General features: G+C 42.2%; 1 protein-coding gene across 1 annotated transcript in view; it reads right to left on the bottom strand.

The window, feature by feature from the left end:
• The window catches only part of IMPG1 (interphotoreceptor matrix proteoglycan 1), a 1,759,499-nt gene that overhangs the window by 570,643 nt on the left and 1,173,912 nt on the right, over positions 1-14,944 (bottom strand). Inside the window, exon 11 of the mRNA XM_078648092.1 lies at positions 13,507-13,583. Coding sequence (XP_078504218.1) covers positions 13,507-13,583 — 77 coding nt within the window. The remainder of the gene's footprint in view (positions 1-13,506; positions 13,584-14,944) is intronic.

Here is a 14,944-nt window from a genome sequence, read left to right on the forward strand (position 1 = left end):
AGGCACTGAGGCTTTCCACCGTGCATGTCTCATCCCAAATCATATGTTGTTTGTGAATGAAACAATTTCCCAGACCAAATGCTTTGGATTGGCACTTCTAAAAAATTAAACACCCCTACTATCCCGGAGTTAGAGGAATATGATGGTTGGAGTAATTTTACTCGTTGTCCATTAAAGATTTACAGGCCCTACTCCATAATTCTTCCTTTAACATTTCCAGTATAAATCCAAAAGGTTGACTGCTTTGGCAACGTGCCTTATCCACAGTTTAATAACGCTGCCTTTTGCTTTATATAAGTTTTCAAATTGTATGAAATATATACCAATAGGTCGTTATTAACCTTTAGGTAGTGGTTTTCTTCATGAGGTCTGGTCGCTTCCATACACATACAGATTTTCAAAGATGATCAAGAACTTTATCTGAATGGAGAGGAATGCACTGAGACGCCAGATCATTCACTAATGTGTAGGCACATACAGTTACACGGTTCATCCAACAAACACTGACCAAATATGGCTTGCGTGTTGCAAGGCACACCAGTTCCTGCTATCATCCCCACGTTCAAGTTCTTGGAAAATTGTAGTTATTTGATGCTCAATAATGAAGATTGTTCTGGGTTAATTAAAAGTATTCATTTTATCGTAACAGTAAATGAACGGGTTATTTGCTGCAGAAATGTTCTATTTCCTCCCACACATGAACATAGGGAGTTTTCAATCTGGCCACAAATACCAACCTTGGGAGCACATTTCAACGGCATGGCAAGAATAAGAGCTCTTTTGTCTCAGAGAGAGGTGGCCTTGAGTTCGGCCCGTGAAACTTTCGTGCTTCACATAGCGAACACCCGTACAGAGGTGCAGACCCTTTTAAATACAGATTCGCCTTTCCATTTCAGCAAGATGGTTCGGACTATCTCTAACGCGTCCTCCACAAAGGGCCTGGCGCACTTTTTTAAAGTTGTTACCAGTGGTCTCGTGACTTCATTTGAGAAAATCTTTGGAGTCATCCCTGCTTTCTTTCATTCTATTTTTTCCACTCTGCTTCGTGGATTCCCATTTTTACTTGCATTACCAGCGGACGCTCTTGTGCTTTTTTACATTTTTAAATATGGATGTCCCTCCTGTGCAAGCTCCCGCCCTGCAGCTGCTGACACTGTTCCGCAATCGCATGCTAGAATATTATGGCACAATGCCGTTGGCGATATTAAGCACGGCATATGGATTATCTTTTCGATTCTCCTACTTCACCTGTGTTCAGCCTGTATTTCACTGCCTGACCTGTGATTTCGATTGGGCCATTGATTTGTGTCTCTGCGGACCGGTTTCTCCTGACGTCGACTTTAATCAGCTGATGACTCCTATCATTACTCACGAGTTGGTTTGTCCTGGCGAAAGGATTATGGCTGTGGCATTGATGCATGGACTAATTGGTCCCTGGAATTTACTGGCGGCAACACAGTCTTTCTTGGAACAGAGCTTTCTTGAAAACCCACCGAGCTGTCCTCTGATGTTGATAGAGGATCCGGTGCTGGGAGAGCACTTATGTTCTTTTCCGCTTTTAAATTGGATGGCTGAACTCTTTTCGGATGAAGACGGTGACTTCCTATTGGAGGCTGTTGCAGCTTATTTTGCATACACAGTTATGTCATAGACCTTTTTCATGTTTGATATGCTGAGTACTAGCATTTCATTGACAATTCATTGACTTATTTGTCAAGTTTTTATTATTTAGCTTGCCTATTGGCTTAAGACTCGATAAAGTACTTGGCTGTTTTATTTTTCTTTAGCATTAAATTTTCCTAGTTTTTAATGTTTTACCTTGCGGACCGTCCACATATAAAGTTGCAATCTGCTCTCATGAGATGGCACTTCTATTATCTTATTCAGTTCGTTTCCGGATCATGGGGAGGTGTCATCTAGGTCCTGGATATCTTTACACCGTGTTAAGTTAGCATGGACTCATTACCGGTTTAAACGCCATTTTTTCCTTTTTTGCAACTTCTGCACACGACACTTAGTTGTTGCTTTAGCTTTCAACCTAATAGTTCATCGTGATTTACATGAGAATAATATGTTATTGCTCTACTATCTGCTTTACTTCTTAAACTATATCTGTACAGCGAGTGCTGAAGTTTCAAGAACAACACGATACAGAATTGTTATGAGGTCTGATCTCCACGACTTCATACTCATAACATAAGTGCAGCTTCTCCCAATTCTGGGCATGAGGCGGGTTTTATATTGCTTTGCCGAACACACATACACAACACTTGATGCGGTTCACATGAAGAGAGAGCTGGTGTATGCTGATGTGATTCCTTCAAATCTAAGACACTAAAGTATCGGCACGCCCTAAACCAACACAAAGAGACCTTCTTAGCAAATAATATATTATGTGTATTAGGGAGGGTGAGATATAAGCAGCCGCGGGCCGTGGAGGGAGTTACGGTGGGGCAGGGAGGCGGGGAGGGGGAGGGGCAGGGTGGAGCCCTCTCCACCCTGCCCCTCCCCCTCCCCGCCTCCCTGCCCCACCGTAACTCCCTCCACGGCCCGCGGCTGCTTATAAGTGTTGCTAACTCTTATTCATTTACAGCATGTTAACATACTGTCACCATTCGCTTTTTATGTACTACTGACTATGCTGGTAATTTTGCTACTGATAATATGTGTACTTGTATAATCTAAGATACTACGCCTGAGAAGACGGCATTAGTAAATAAACATTTCAAATACACATGTGTTCTTCTTAACTCCATGTTCTGGTTTCTAAGAAATATATAACGACCGACTGTTCATGAGTTCCACGTATCCTGAGGTACTATAAGTTCATATTCTGGATTGTCTAAACATTGAGAGTTTGTTATATCCAATGTGACACTGTACCTAGCTTGCTAAGGGGTTTTGATTACTAAGGTGAGTTTTGGGACACCCTAATTCGCCGAGGTTCCAATCCTCTGTCCACAGTTCTGTGTGAGAACAGAAACCCTGCGACAGGGGCACCCCTCCTTACTGGAGCTTCATCACACTTGCGATACAACTCCAGCAATGCGCCAACTTTACGGCACAAATACGTCACGCATCTGTGCTGTTTTTGCCCCATGATGCGCCGCATTGTAAATGCAGCACACCATAGGTGACGGAACAGCGGCACAGAATGACTAACACATCCCTGGTGATGCGCCAGTCATCATAAATCTATCCCTATGCTTCTTATCTTGTTAGAGATGAACCGCCATATGTATCATCAAAGTTTTTTGCATTTCCTAAATAGCGAACTTTAAGGAATAAATAGCGATTCTTTACCATTCCTAGTTTGCGATGACCTATTTGCTAATTACAAATTACCCATTCATTTCCATGCAGCAGGAGGCCCATAGGAATGAAGGTGCAATTTGCGATTAGCAATTACCTAATCGCAAATTACGAATTTTTCCGACGGTGCAGGGGTGTCTCAAGAACACCCTGCTGCACCCCTGAAAAAGAAATTTGGGGTCATATGGCGCACATAAATTTTGAAAACATTCATTTACCTCAAAAACGATTTTCAACTCATAATTTGAAAACACTGCACAAATGACTTAAAATGTCCTTAAGACACATAAAAGCATTTTTTGATTGCCTTTGCAGCATGTTTCAGTCACCTTTAACATGCCTATGTAACGGAAACATTCAAAATCTAAATTTGCCATGCACAGGTGGGAGCATATTTACAAGCAATTTGCTCCACAGACAAACTTCTTACATTGAAATGGGAAAAATAACATCAGAGACTCTCAATTACCTTATAAAGAAGCAGACACCATTATGTCCTTCTCATCAATATTAAAACCATTGCTTTTTCTCAAAAACGATTTACAAGTCATAATTTGAAAACACTCCACAGCTCCTATGCACATAAAAGCCCTGTCAGTACTAATACTTCACATTTTCTCCAATTACCATTTCTCAAAGAAACAAAATCTATTTGTGAAACACTTGAGACAAAGCAACATTTGAAAAACACAACTTTCTTCATAATTTTCTCCTTAAAGCACACTATTTTCTATCTAAATTAAAGAAATCTTTTCTCACCTTAGCAAATACTTTGAGTTTCAAAACAGTCTCAGAAACACACCAATTTGTCTTCAGCAGAGCAAAAGGTATGCACTCCAGAGTCTGCAGCTATCAAAAGCACAGAAATGCTGTAATTCCTCACACATATCTCTCATGTCACCCAATCAAAACTCTTCCCTCACTTTTTTTCAAAGCAAAACCCTTCCCCCCTCTGCCCCTCTCTGCTTTTTCTGCATAGCAACCACCTCTTGCAAGACCTCTCACACAACAATGTTGCAATTGAACTCTGAACTCTCAGTGCACCTGCATATCCAGAGCATTCTTTCATTTAATGATTTTTTCTTCGCCACTCAAAATACATCTTTCAACGAACTCATCCATGCACACTAACTTTCTGTTTTCAGCAATCAAAATCCACCAATCACTCTTACTGCTTCATTAACACAGAAACTCCTCAGTTTTTTTCATTTTACACTCTCATTTTTTCAACTGCCATTTCATTGCCACACTTCATCTGACTGCAGCAGAACCTTCTCTCACCATGTTTTCTGTCTGGATTGTTGGACATAGTTACATCTATTGGGCTCAAAGGTACGCTGAAAACAGGAATTTACCTAACCTCAATTTACAAGATGTGGAAATTAAGTGGTTTGGCCACAGAGGATTAAAATGTCACCAATTGATACCATTGGTGAAAACCTTTATGCATTTGCCAAAACCTGACCTGTTAATTGTGCACTGTGGAGGTAATGATTTGGGCACTTTGACTGGGGTAGGTCTGGAAATGCTTTTAAAGGACACCTTTGAGCAATTGATGGCACTTTTTCCTCAGACTGCCTTGGTATATTCAAATATATGCCAAAGACAGAAATGGAGGTGGTCGAACCAATTTTGTCCACAAATTGAGAAATCGAGGAAGCATGTAAACAAATCTGTTTCAGCTTACATGAGAGACCATGGAATGGGCTCCCTGTACAACAATAACTTGCGTTACTACATGCAAGATATCTACAGAGGAGATGGAGTTCACTTCTCAGATGAGGGCAACAGAGTTTTCACTCTGAATTTAAGACTGTGCATTGGTACCTACTTATAAGTACCTAAATGTACCATAAACCCAAAAGCTCTTCTCAGAGCTACCCTACATCTGATCACTCACAATTATTATTTTACTCTAACTTTTTTCACTAATTTTCAAGAAAGTACGCTCCCCAGAACGCTTCCCGGTTCGCGAACCGGGCGCACTCCACGCAAAAAAACTAAAAAAACTGTATATTTTTTTTTTGCCCTGCGAGACCCTTTCAAAGCCTCCACATCAAACCTAGGGGGTCAGGGACGATCTACTATGCCCCCTTATGGTCATTTGCCCCTTCGCTTTGGCCTCCTCTTGTCTCTCGATCCTACCGAGAGACAAGATGGCGGCCGCTACGGACTGTTTGGAATGTTTACAGACGCCGAAAAACCAATCAGCTTCGCAAACCTCCGTAACGCGAAAAGTACGCGAAGCGGAGCGCTGTTACAGATATATATCTTTTTTTGAACGTTAATTTCTCAAAATCCACTGGAGCACATATATTGAGACCTAGCAAAGGCACATCGGGCTACCAGTCCCTACAATTTTGCCAAGTTTCGTGCAAATCCATTCAGCCGTTCGATTATTATTATTTTTTTTTTTTTTGCCCCGCGGGGCCCTTTTAAAACCTCCACATCAAACCTAGGGGGTCAGCGACAATGTACTATGCCCCCTTATGGTCATTTGCCCCTTCGCTTTGGCCTCCTCTTGTCTCTCGATCCTACCGAGAGACAAGATGGCGGCCGCTACGGACTGTTTGGAATGTTGACAGACGCCGGAGAACCAATCAGCTTCGCTTCACAAAGCTCCGTTGCGCGAAAAGTACGCGTCCTGGAGCGCTGCCCGGTCCGCTGTTACAGATATATATCTTTTTTTAAACGTTAATTTCTCAAAATCCACTGGAGCACATATATTGAGACCTACAAAAGGCACATCGGGCTACCAGTCCCTACAATTTTGCCAAGTTTCGTGCAAATCCATTCAGCCGTTCGGGCTAAAAGTGAGGCCAATCGCCCTATGGAAATTAACATGGGAAAAACGTGTTTTGGGACCCCCCTTTTTTCTCGGCCCCCCCTTGACGAACCCCCCCATAATTTTCAGGGGCTGCTCAGAAACAAAATGTGCCATTTTCCTGAAAATTTCAGCCAATTCCGTCCACAAATGCCAAAGTTATTAGACATAGAATTTTCAAAAATCCCATAGAGAAAAAATCCTAACTATATATACCTACTGGCGACCGCCAGTAGGTAATATATATATATATATATATATATATATATATATATATATACATATATATTTTTCTTTTTTGCTCCAACCACCACCAAAGTGCTAAACACTCAGCGGCTGCACCCGTGCATGAGGGTGGAACTCATGGAATGTATTTCCCTCCAGAAAAGGTGCGGGGCACTCATGAGGTATGAAGTTTAATCCTTTAATTCCAGCAGACGCATTTTGGCAATGATGTCTTTATAAATGCTTCTTATTAAAATAACCACTGCACGCCAAGTTCATATTGTTCCAATTATGCTCTCATTGGTGGTTTCACATAATCGACAGAAACGCAGGATTCTGCACCTCTTCTTGGGATGTTTGTTGTTATGGTTGCTATGATTGCGTGTTGTTATTAAACTACATTCCACTACCAGCCTTTGCATTCTTTAATTTCAGTTCTTATTTTATTGGTTTTTATACCTCCATCAATGTTAGTTCCTTAATGGAAAGTTAGGACAACAGCCTCCTTCCAGTCCGATAAGTTCCCGGATAGGAGACTGTTGTTGATAACCTTGCACAGGAAATTAGCTACAGGGTCAGGAACCAGTTTAAGTAAGAAGGGCATAGAGGGGTCTGAGGGAGCACCAGATGTAAGGCCCACTAGAAGATCTTTAGTTTGTTGAGCAGTAATTTGAGGGAAGGAGGTAAGGGCAAGCTTCTCACGGTCCTGTGTAGTCTCCTCAGCATCATGAAATAGAACTTGTATAGTGCATGGCTACCCTGAGGCCTCCCAGCACGGCGGACGGGGTCAAGTGGACAGGGGAGCAAATTTTAGAGGAAGTCTTTGAAAAGATATGTTTTCAGGAGCTTTTGAAATGCTAACAGGTTAGGCTTCTTCCGCAGATGGAGTGGGAGGGAATTCTAAGAATTGGCAGCATTAAAAGAGAAGGATTCTCTGCCCCATCTAGCCCTCTGTATTCTATGCATAACGGCAAGGAAAGAGAAGCTAGAGCAGAGGTTCCTGGGAGGATGGTAGGGTGTGATCAGAGATTGGATAATAGCGGGGCCACGCTTCCAGAAGGCCTTGTGTGTATGCCGGGCACATGGCTTTGAACAAGACCCTTGCCTTGAAAGGGTGCCAGTGAAGGCTCCTTATTGCTGGTTTTGCAGATTACCGGTGAGGTGTCTGGAGGAGCATGTGGCAATCACAGTTTTGGATGATCTGGAGCTTATGGATGGTGTGTTGAGGGGCTCCCAGATAAAGAGCTTTTCCATAATCCAAGTGGGAAAGGATGAGAGCTTGAACCAAGATCCTTCTTGCCTGAAAGGAAAGTAGAGGGAGGATCTTGCGAAGCATTCTCAGCAGGCCGTAGCATGTAGCTGAGAGCTTGGTAGCCTGATAATTAAAGCTAAGAGAGCGGTCAAGCCACATGCCAAGGCTCTTGATCTGGTGTTTTGAATCTGGTACAGGACTAAGACAGTCAGGCCAGAGCGGAGCAGGGTTGAAGGAGGGAGAGTTGCCAAGGAGCATAAGCTCAGTCTTATCCCCGTTGAGCTTGAGGCAAGAGAGTTCCATCCACTTGGCAACCTCCTCTAGGCAAGGACCTAGGGTGCTACATGACCTCTCGGGGTAGTTTAATGCCATAATGCCACCATGAGCTGCGTGTCATCTGCATTGGTGATGATCTTTATCCCAAATGGATGGACAATCTCCGCCAGGGGTCTCATTTAGATGTTAAATAGCGTGGGGCTCAGGGAGGAGCCCTAAGTTACCCCACAACTAAGAGGCAACTGGTTGGAAATTACATCTACTTCAAACATCTGAAAGAAGCGGCAGCTGAGGAAGAACTGGAGCCATGTTAATGCAGTGCCAGTCACTCCTAAGCTCTTAAGTCGGAAGATCAAGGTGTTATGATTGACGGTGTCGAAGGCGGCACTGAGGTCAAGGAGGATGATTTCAGCAGTGCCTCCTTGGTCCAGTATCCTCCTTGCTTCTTCAGTCACCACAAGGAGCGCAGTCTCAGTCCCTAGCTGAGGGCGGAAGCTGGTTTGGGAGTAATGGAGAAGATTGTTAGATTCTAGGTGTTCTACCAACGCGGTGTTTATGTGCTTTTCAAGCACCTCGATCAGGCAGGGAAGGAGAGAATTAGAACGATAGCTGGCTAAGTTAGACTGGTCAAGGTTAGGTTTCTTAAGAAGGGCCTTAGCCAAAGCACATTTCCAGGCGAGGGAGACCATACCAGAAAGAATGGATGCATTTACAAGATCAAGGATTACAGGGCAGATGATGTTGGCAACTAATTTAAGGGACTGAGGTGGGGCAGGGTGAGTGGGAGTGCCTGAGGTTACTTTAACCATGATCGAATCCAGAGAGGCTGGGTCCAAAAGTGGGATTTGCCTTAATGAAACTTGAGTTTCAGAAAGAAGTTATGAGATATGAGAAACGGGTTGTTCATTCTGGAAGGCTGGAAAAGACATATACATATTTTGAATTTTCTGTTGAAAAAACTTCGCCAGGTGATGTTTGTTGTTTCTGGGGCAGGTTGGAAAGAGTTTTTGCAATTTGGAAGATTTCTTGGGGGGAGTTTGCGGCTGAGTTAATTTTCTCCTCATAGAAGGCAACTTGGGCAGTTTTAATTCCAGATTTGTAGAGTCTAATTGCCTCTCTATAATCTAGATTTCTGGATTTAGAGTAATTCTGTCTCCACCTGTCTCCACCTTTGCTCAATTGGATGCTAGGCTGTGGAAGGAGGGCAGAAATTAAATACACGACTCTTGCAGGCCTGAGAAACCTCTTCGGTCTCAGGGTCTTCAGTTTCTGAAGGACTAAACTCCTGGAAGATTTTGAGGACCTTGTCTTCAAAGTAGGTAGCTACTATATCACAGAATTCTTGGGAGGGGGTCAGCGACTGATTTCCTGGTGGCTCAGAGATCTCCTTGATGAACCTGATGAGCATACTAGATGAATTATCCGCTGATAGAATCTTTTCAGTAAAGAAACGGGATTTGGTTTGGAAATGGCATGCTTGTATTTCTGTAGCATGGGTTTCTTCTTAGCCTTCTCCCTAGAACAGGGGTCATTACGCCATTTATGTTCTTGCCTGCGGCACTCCCGCCTAAGGGATTTGAGCTCTTCTGAAAACCATGGGGCTGATGGTTTAGCTCTTCTAGTGATGCCATCTTAAAAAGGGGCAGCAATGTCAAGAACCTTGTTAATCCAGTTGTGTAAACCCTCTGCAGTCTAAGTTAAGATTTTGGATAATCAAAGCATTTTGGTTTTGTGTTTAGGCATGTTTAGAAGCATGTGTTTATTAATGCTCCTCGAAAAGGACTGGAACCAGTTTTGGCATTAGTCCCAGAGACAGAGACCGGGCCATGTGTGGGTCTGAAATTGCAATGCCGTCAGTATTCAGCCTTCCTAGTAGTAAGGACAAGTTTATTTGCACACTTTACGTGGATTGGTTTGGGACGTAGTTTAAGAAGACATGTCCTTGAGTCGGTAGTAACCGGAGCATTTTTATCTTCTAGGGGAAAACGAGCAGCTTGCCTGGTCCTTGGTGCCGTCCGATCACGGATGGGCACAGACGGGCTTGCCTTTGGTGTGCCTTTGGCTCACCAATGCACGCCCGGTGCTCGCCCGGGGTTGCTATGGCATTTAAATGCATCAACCCAGAAGTATGCGCAAGCTGGACCGCTGCACCCAAAGATGGCGGCCTGTGTAAGTGCACAGGACTCTCTCTGCACAATCGGGAAAACCTGTGGCGGACCAGACATAAAAGGAAAAGATGCCGGGATACAGGATAAGAGAGATGGCAGACCGAGGGCATAGGCCAGGCAGCAGATAATACCTCTAGTAAGTGAAGCACTGATAGGCAGTACAATTCAGAGCAGAAATCGCTCAAATTAGTTAAAAGCAAGTGAACTTTAAAACAATTAGTGGTAGTATGACATAGCAGAGGAGCAACTCACTGTTCCACACGTCCATCAGTGATGTCATGAGTGATGTAATATCTGAGGTCATAATCAGTGTATTTCGGGGGGTGAATCATAGTTTGCTCACTAACTATAATGGCTAAATTTCTCTCATTTGGACCTGTGAACTTTAACGTCTCTATAGCGTTAGACAGAAAATTCACTGTCTATTCCATAGCATGAGGCAGAATATATTTTACCACTTTTCAGAGTGTATTCCTGAAGATGAGGAATAGCATCTGGATATTCGCTAGGGGTGGGCGAAAGTTTGGAGAAGTTTCGTGAAAACTCTGCAAGATTCTGCGGAGTTCCATCAGTGAGTGGAAATGGCACATCACACAAATTTTTGCTGCCTGGAGCTTGTTCCGTGCTGCACAATCAGCATAAATGGTACCATGCTGCGCATCAGGGAGTGCAGTTTCTTTGATGCCGCTTGCATAGATTTTCTATTTGAGCAGAAACGTTCTCACCGTGAATGGTCACAATCAACCGCTATGAAAAAAATCTTGCTAGAGTATGCAAATTCTAACTCGCCAACTTACCTTTGGCGAGCATCACATGAAAATAAAAATCCATCATGTGGCGGTTAGCAGAGTTTTGCCAGAGGTTCGCATTATAGCCATAATGCGGGATGGGCAAAACTCCACAAATTCCACTGGTAGGGTGGAATTTATTGCTCCCCCCACATATTTATGAGGACTTTTTAGCAAAACTAGAGGGATATTAGAAGTATGACCCAAATAGTAATAAAGTGCCATGAGCTCGATACGAGATGTCAAGAGGCTCAGAAGCCATGTGCTCCTGCCTTACACATATTGTGAACTTTTTGGCTTAATAATAAGACAAGGTTCACAAATTGTTGCTGTCTTGCACGCATCCCACAGTTCAAAAGAGACAATCGACATTGCTAAGGATTTGGGACAATATAAAGTTCCTCAAACATGTGGATCTGTGAATGCAATTGCAATTGCCAAGTCACGTTGGAAGGCCTACAAACAGAGGAAGTATAAAGAAAAGTGGGTTCTAGTGCTAAGCGAGAAGCTAGAAATCAATGCTCTAGAGGTGTGTGCAACACGTGTATTTTGAAAAAATAATGCCTGACTTAGGTACAAGTAGGAAGGAAATGAAGTAGGTTTGCGGACTTTACCAACTTGTGTAAATCACAAAAAAACGAAAAAGTGAATGTATTTGAAGACAAAAATAATGTGGGATTGACCTTCAAAACTGCATTGTACAATGTTTGGTGGATTCACGATCACCTATCATGATAATATGTAGGATAATATGTAGAGAGTGATACAAGGAAGAATAGTCTAACATTATGTTAGATCCAGCTATTTATCCAGGGCTGTACCAAACTAATGGGTATTTCGGTGGAACTACTAGAAACAAGAACAGGAAAATCAATGGTGAAATGTATTTGATGTATGAAGGTGACCATATGTTCATACGGAGACATCGAGCATTCAAGAATAAATAAATTCAGTGTGTCACCAGGAGGCAAGATTTCTTGCAAATTGATTAGACTTGAACATGAGATAAAAGTGAAGAGTGATAGTGCACCCATTAAACACAAGATTAGACACAACCCATTGTGAGTCAGGCAGGAAGGGGGTATCTGACATGTTTAAAAATGTGTCTCAATTAAGTAATTGAGGCTTTTGAGTAATCTTTATGGCTCTTGCCTGTACTCATAGATCATTGACGGTCTGGCAAGAGGCATTTGTGTGTTGATTCGAGATCTCTTAATCAGAATATGTGGGTGAACTGTAACACGCAGTCAGAACACTAGAAAAGGATATGTTTTGAGGCCTGGATCCTCCCAACTATAATACAATTTCAGAGAATTTGCTAAATAGGAAATGTCAAATAGGAAAGAGTGGGAAAAAATGGGTGGATGTCAACTTTCTGCCCTGAAGGCCCTCAGAATGATATTCACAGGCAGGTTGACTAAGTAAATTGCAGGACTACACAGTTGCTTCAGGAGATGATGCTATGACGAGAGCATTGATTACTAGGGCACAATCCAATACACAAGAGTTGACTGGAGTTGCTTTAGTGATATGATGAAAAACATGCAGGTATGTGCCAAACCAGAGGAAAAGGAGGCAGCGCTAAATTCAACCAAGAGCCCTAATGAAATGGAAACTCAAGGAGAAAGTGCAGGACGATGTTTGAGGAAACTCGCAGACCATCCCTTAGAACTGACTAATGTTGCTACTCTTTCGAATATCCCACTGACCAGCCTAAAAAGACTCTAAAGCCACGTGTGTATTCCTGTCAAAGATATTGTGCCACCTTGGCACCTGACCCTCCAAGCACTGATCTTCCATTGGTGCCAATGGGTGAGGGATAGGTGGCAGTGCCAAGGTACTCAACCCTGTTTCAGTAGATTATTGTAAACACCACAAGTTATTTTCTACTATCAAGGGAGCTTAAATGTTTTTCTACTCTATATATCAAGGCAGCACACCAACAGTTGGTATTGCGGAGAGCGTAGAGAAATGTTATGGCAGTCTTTAGTCTGGATGATGCTTTCAGGTTTCAACAAAATGTCATTTGATCTCGTGTTGATCTCCTTAGTATTCCTTAAAGACCAATGCAATTCCTGCTTTGGAGTCTCCGTGGAGTAAGTGTCAGTTTGGCTGCTGCTCTTTGTGCATTGATCCTTGCAATGGAATTAGTCTGTGTGTGTATGGGTTTTTGTGAGTATATTGCTCTCTCTGCATATCCACATTACTATATCATCCAAGGCAATGTCTGTGTGGCTATTGTGTGTCTACATTAATGAAAATCCATACCTTTTGGGTTGGTTAGTGTTTGTATACTTTTAAATTGCTTCACCACTGATGGTTTACACAAGTAACTAGCTATCCCTTCTAATAGAGAAGTCATGATTATACTGCGTGTATTATCTAAAGTCAAGTGTTTTCCCTAGGCATTGCACTCTGTAGTATTCTGCTGTTTCACCGAACTGTTCCAATCAAATGAGAGCATTAAGGATGCATAGAAGGGCCAGTTTATGAAAACCATGATGAATAGTGACGAGATTTATTTCATTTTTGCCACCGTGCGTGACCCTGAAATGTGTCTCCATTACATTTTTTTTCTTTTATCAAAAACCTATTTTGTGTTATTCACAGACATCTAAAATGATCGACAGAAATACAAGGCATTCCATTTTTACCACTTACCAGCTCATGGCTTGCTTCAGTGTTGGTGATCAGGGGCAGAATATCATTGTCCTTTTCTGTGGCAGGCTTATTCCTATCTGCAAGAGAAAAAGAATTGAGGCGGTTGTCAAAAAATAAAACTGCACTGATGAAAAACACTGACACATTGAACACTGATCACAAAATGCAATGGATGTACAAAAAGAGCATTGAGGCTAATGGAAAGTACATTATCATTAATCTGAAAGATTTATAGAAGAACAGATGTTAATAGGGGTAAAAATCTCATTTCCAACAGGAACAGTCATTAGATTGGAACTGTTACACTCAGCATATTGTGTTTAATGCATTACGGATGCAGCAGAGACACAACTCTTGGCAGAGGGATGCTAACCAGAGAAATACAGTTATCCTGTACATAACAAGAAGAGAAAGGCTAAGAAAATACGTTCTTCTCATTTACACATTTCAATGTATTTTCTGTATCATTTTCAAGTCACTTTTATTTTACCAAAAAATAAATGCATTTCCTATCTGCCCACTAAGTATGACTCGTTCTGAAAATGAATACAGCACCCTGTGCTCACTGAATTTATGCATCGAGGCACCTCGGATTGGTTGGCACATATGCAAAACAGTCTGGGCAAGCAGTAGAATGTTGCAGCATTATGTTAATTAAATAATCAAGTATTTTTAACTACTTTCTCTGGTTGTGTTCGATCTATAATGCATGAAATCATAGCATAATAAATGTCAATACCCCCATCCCCCACAAAAAAGGCCTTGGTTGAATATATAAAACTGTACTTGCCAGTATGAGGTCCTTTGCCTGAAATTTAGAGTACCTCATACATGTCGATAAGGGGCAGGCCTCGATTGTAACCTCCTAAATAGATCTTGCAGCAAATTTGTCTTTCCTGCATGGTCATCCCAATGTTTTCACCTTTTTCTGAACCATATTTTTGCTGGTACTATAACTCTGTGCCCCATGACACTGCTATTGTTTGCCAGTCTGTCAACCTTTGCTTTAAAATGGTAGCGGTAACATTGGATTCGCCCATATAATCTATTTATTTGCTCTACAAGACCAATGAAGCAAAACATCCACCTTTTGTGGTGAAGGTGAATGCCATATGCTGGTTGCAGCACTATTCATACAAAACTAAAATATATGTCTGCTAGGGGCACCATTTTTCCCTTCTGCGCTGCAGTTTAAATGCACTTCAGTGACACTTAGCAGGGAAATCAGCCTTTGCCAGATAGAAAGAGCCTGTATTTAAACATCACCCCTAAAGTGTACCTTGGAAGCCGACTGGGCAGGCTGCTCACATATAAAAATAATGTACACTAAATATTGCGCTCTCGGAGTCAACTGATACTAATAAGCTGTGTCACTGGGTAGGCTTGTTAGACTTTTCCTGAAAAGGCTGAGATGAGAATAAATCTTTATTTCCTGTTT

Source organism: Lissotriton helveticus, chromosome 6 (genome assembly GCF_964261635.1).
Source record: "Lissotriton helveticus chromosome 6, aLisHel1.1, whole genome shotgun sequence".
NCBI lineage: Eukaryota > Metazoa > Chordata > Amphibia > Caudata > Salamandridae > Lissotriton > Lissotriton helveticus.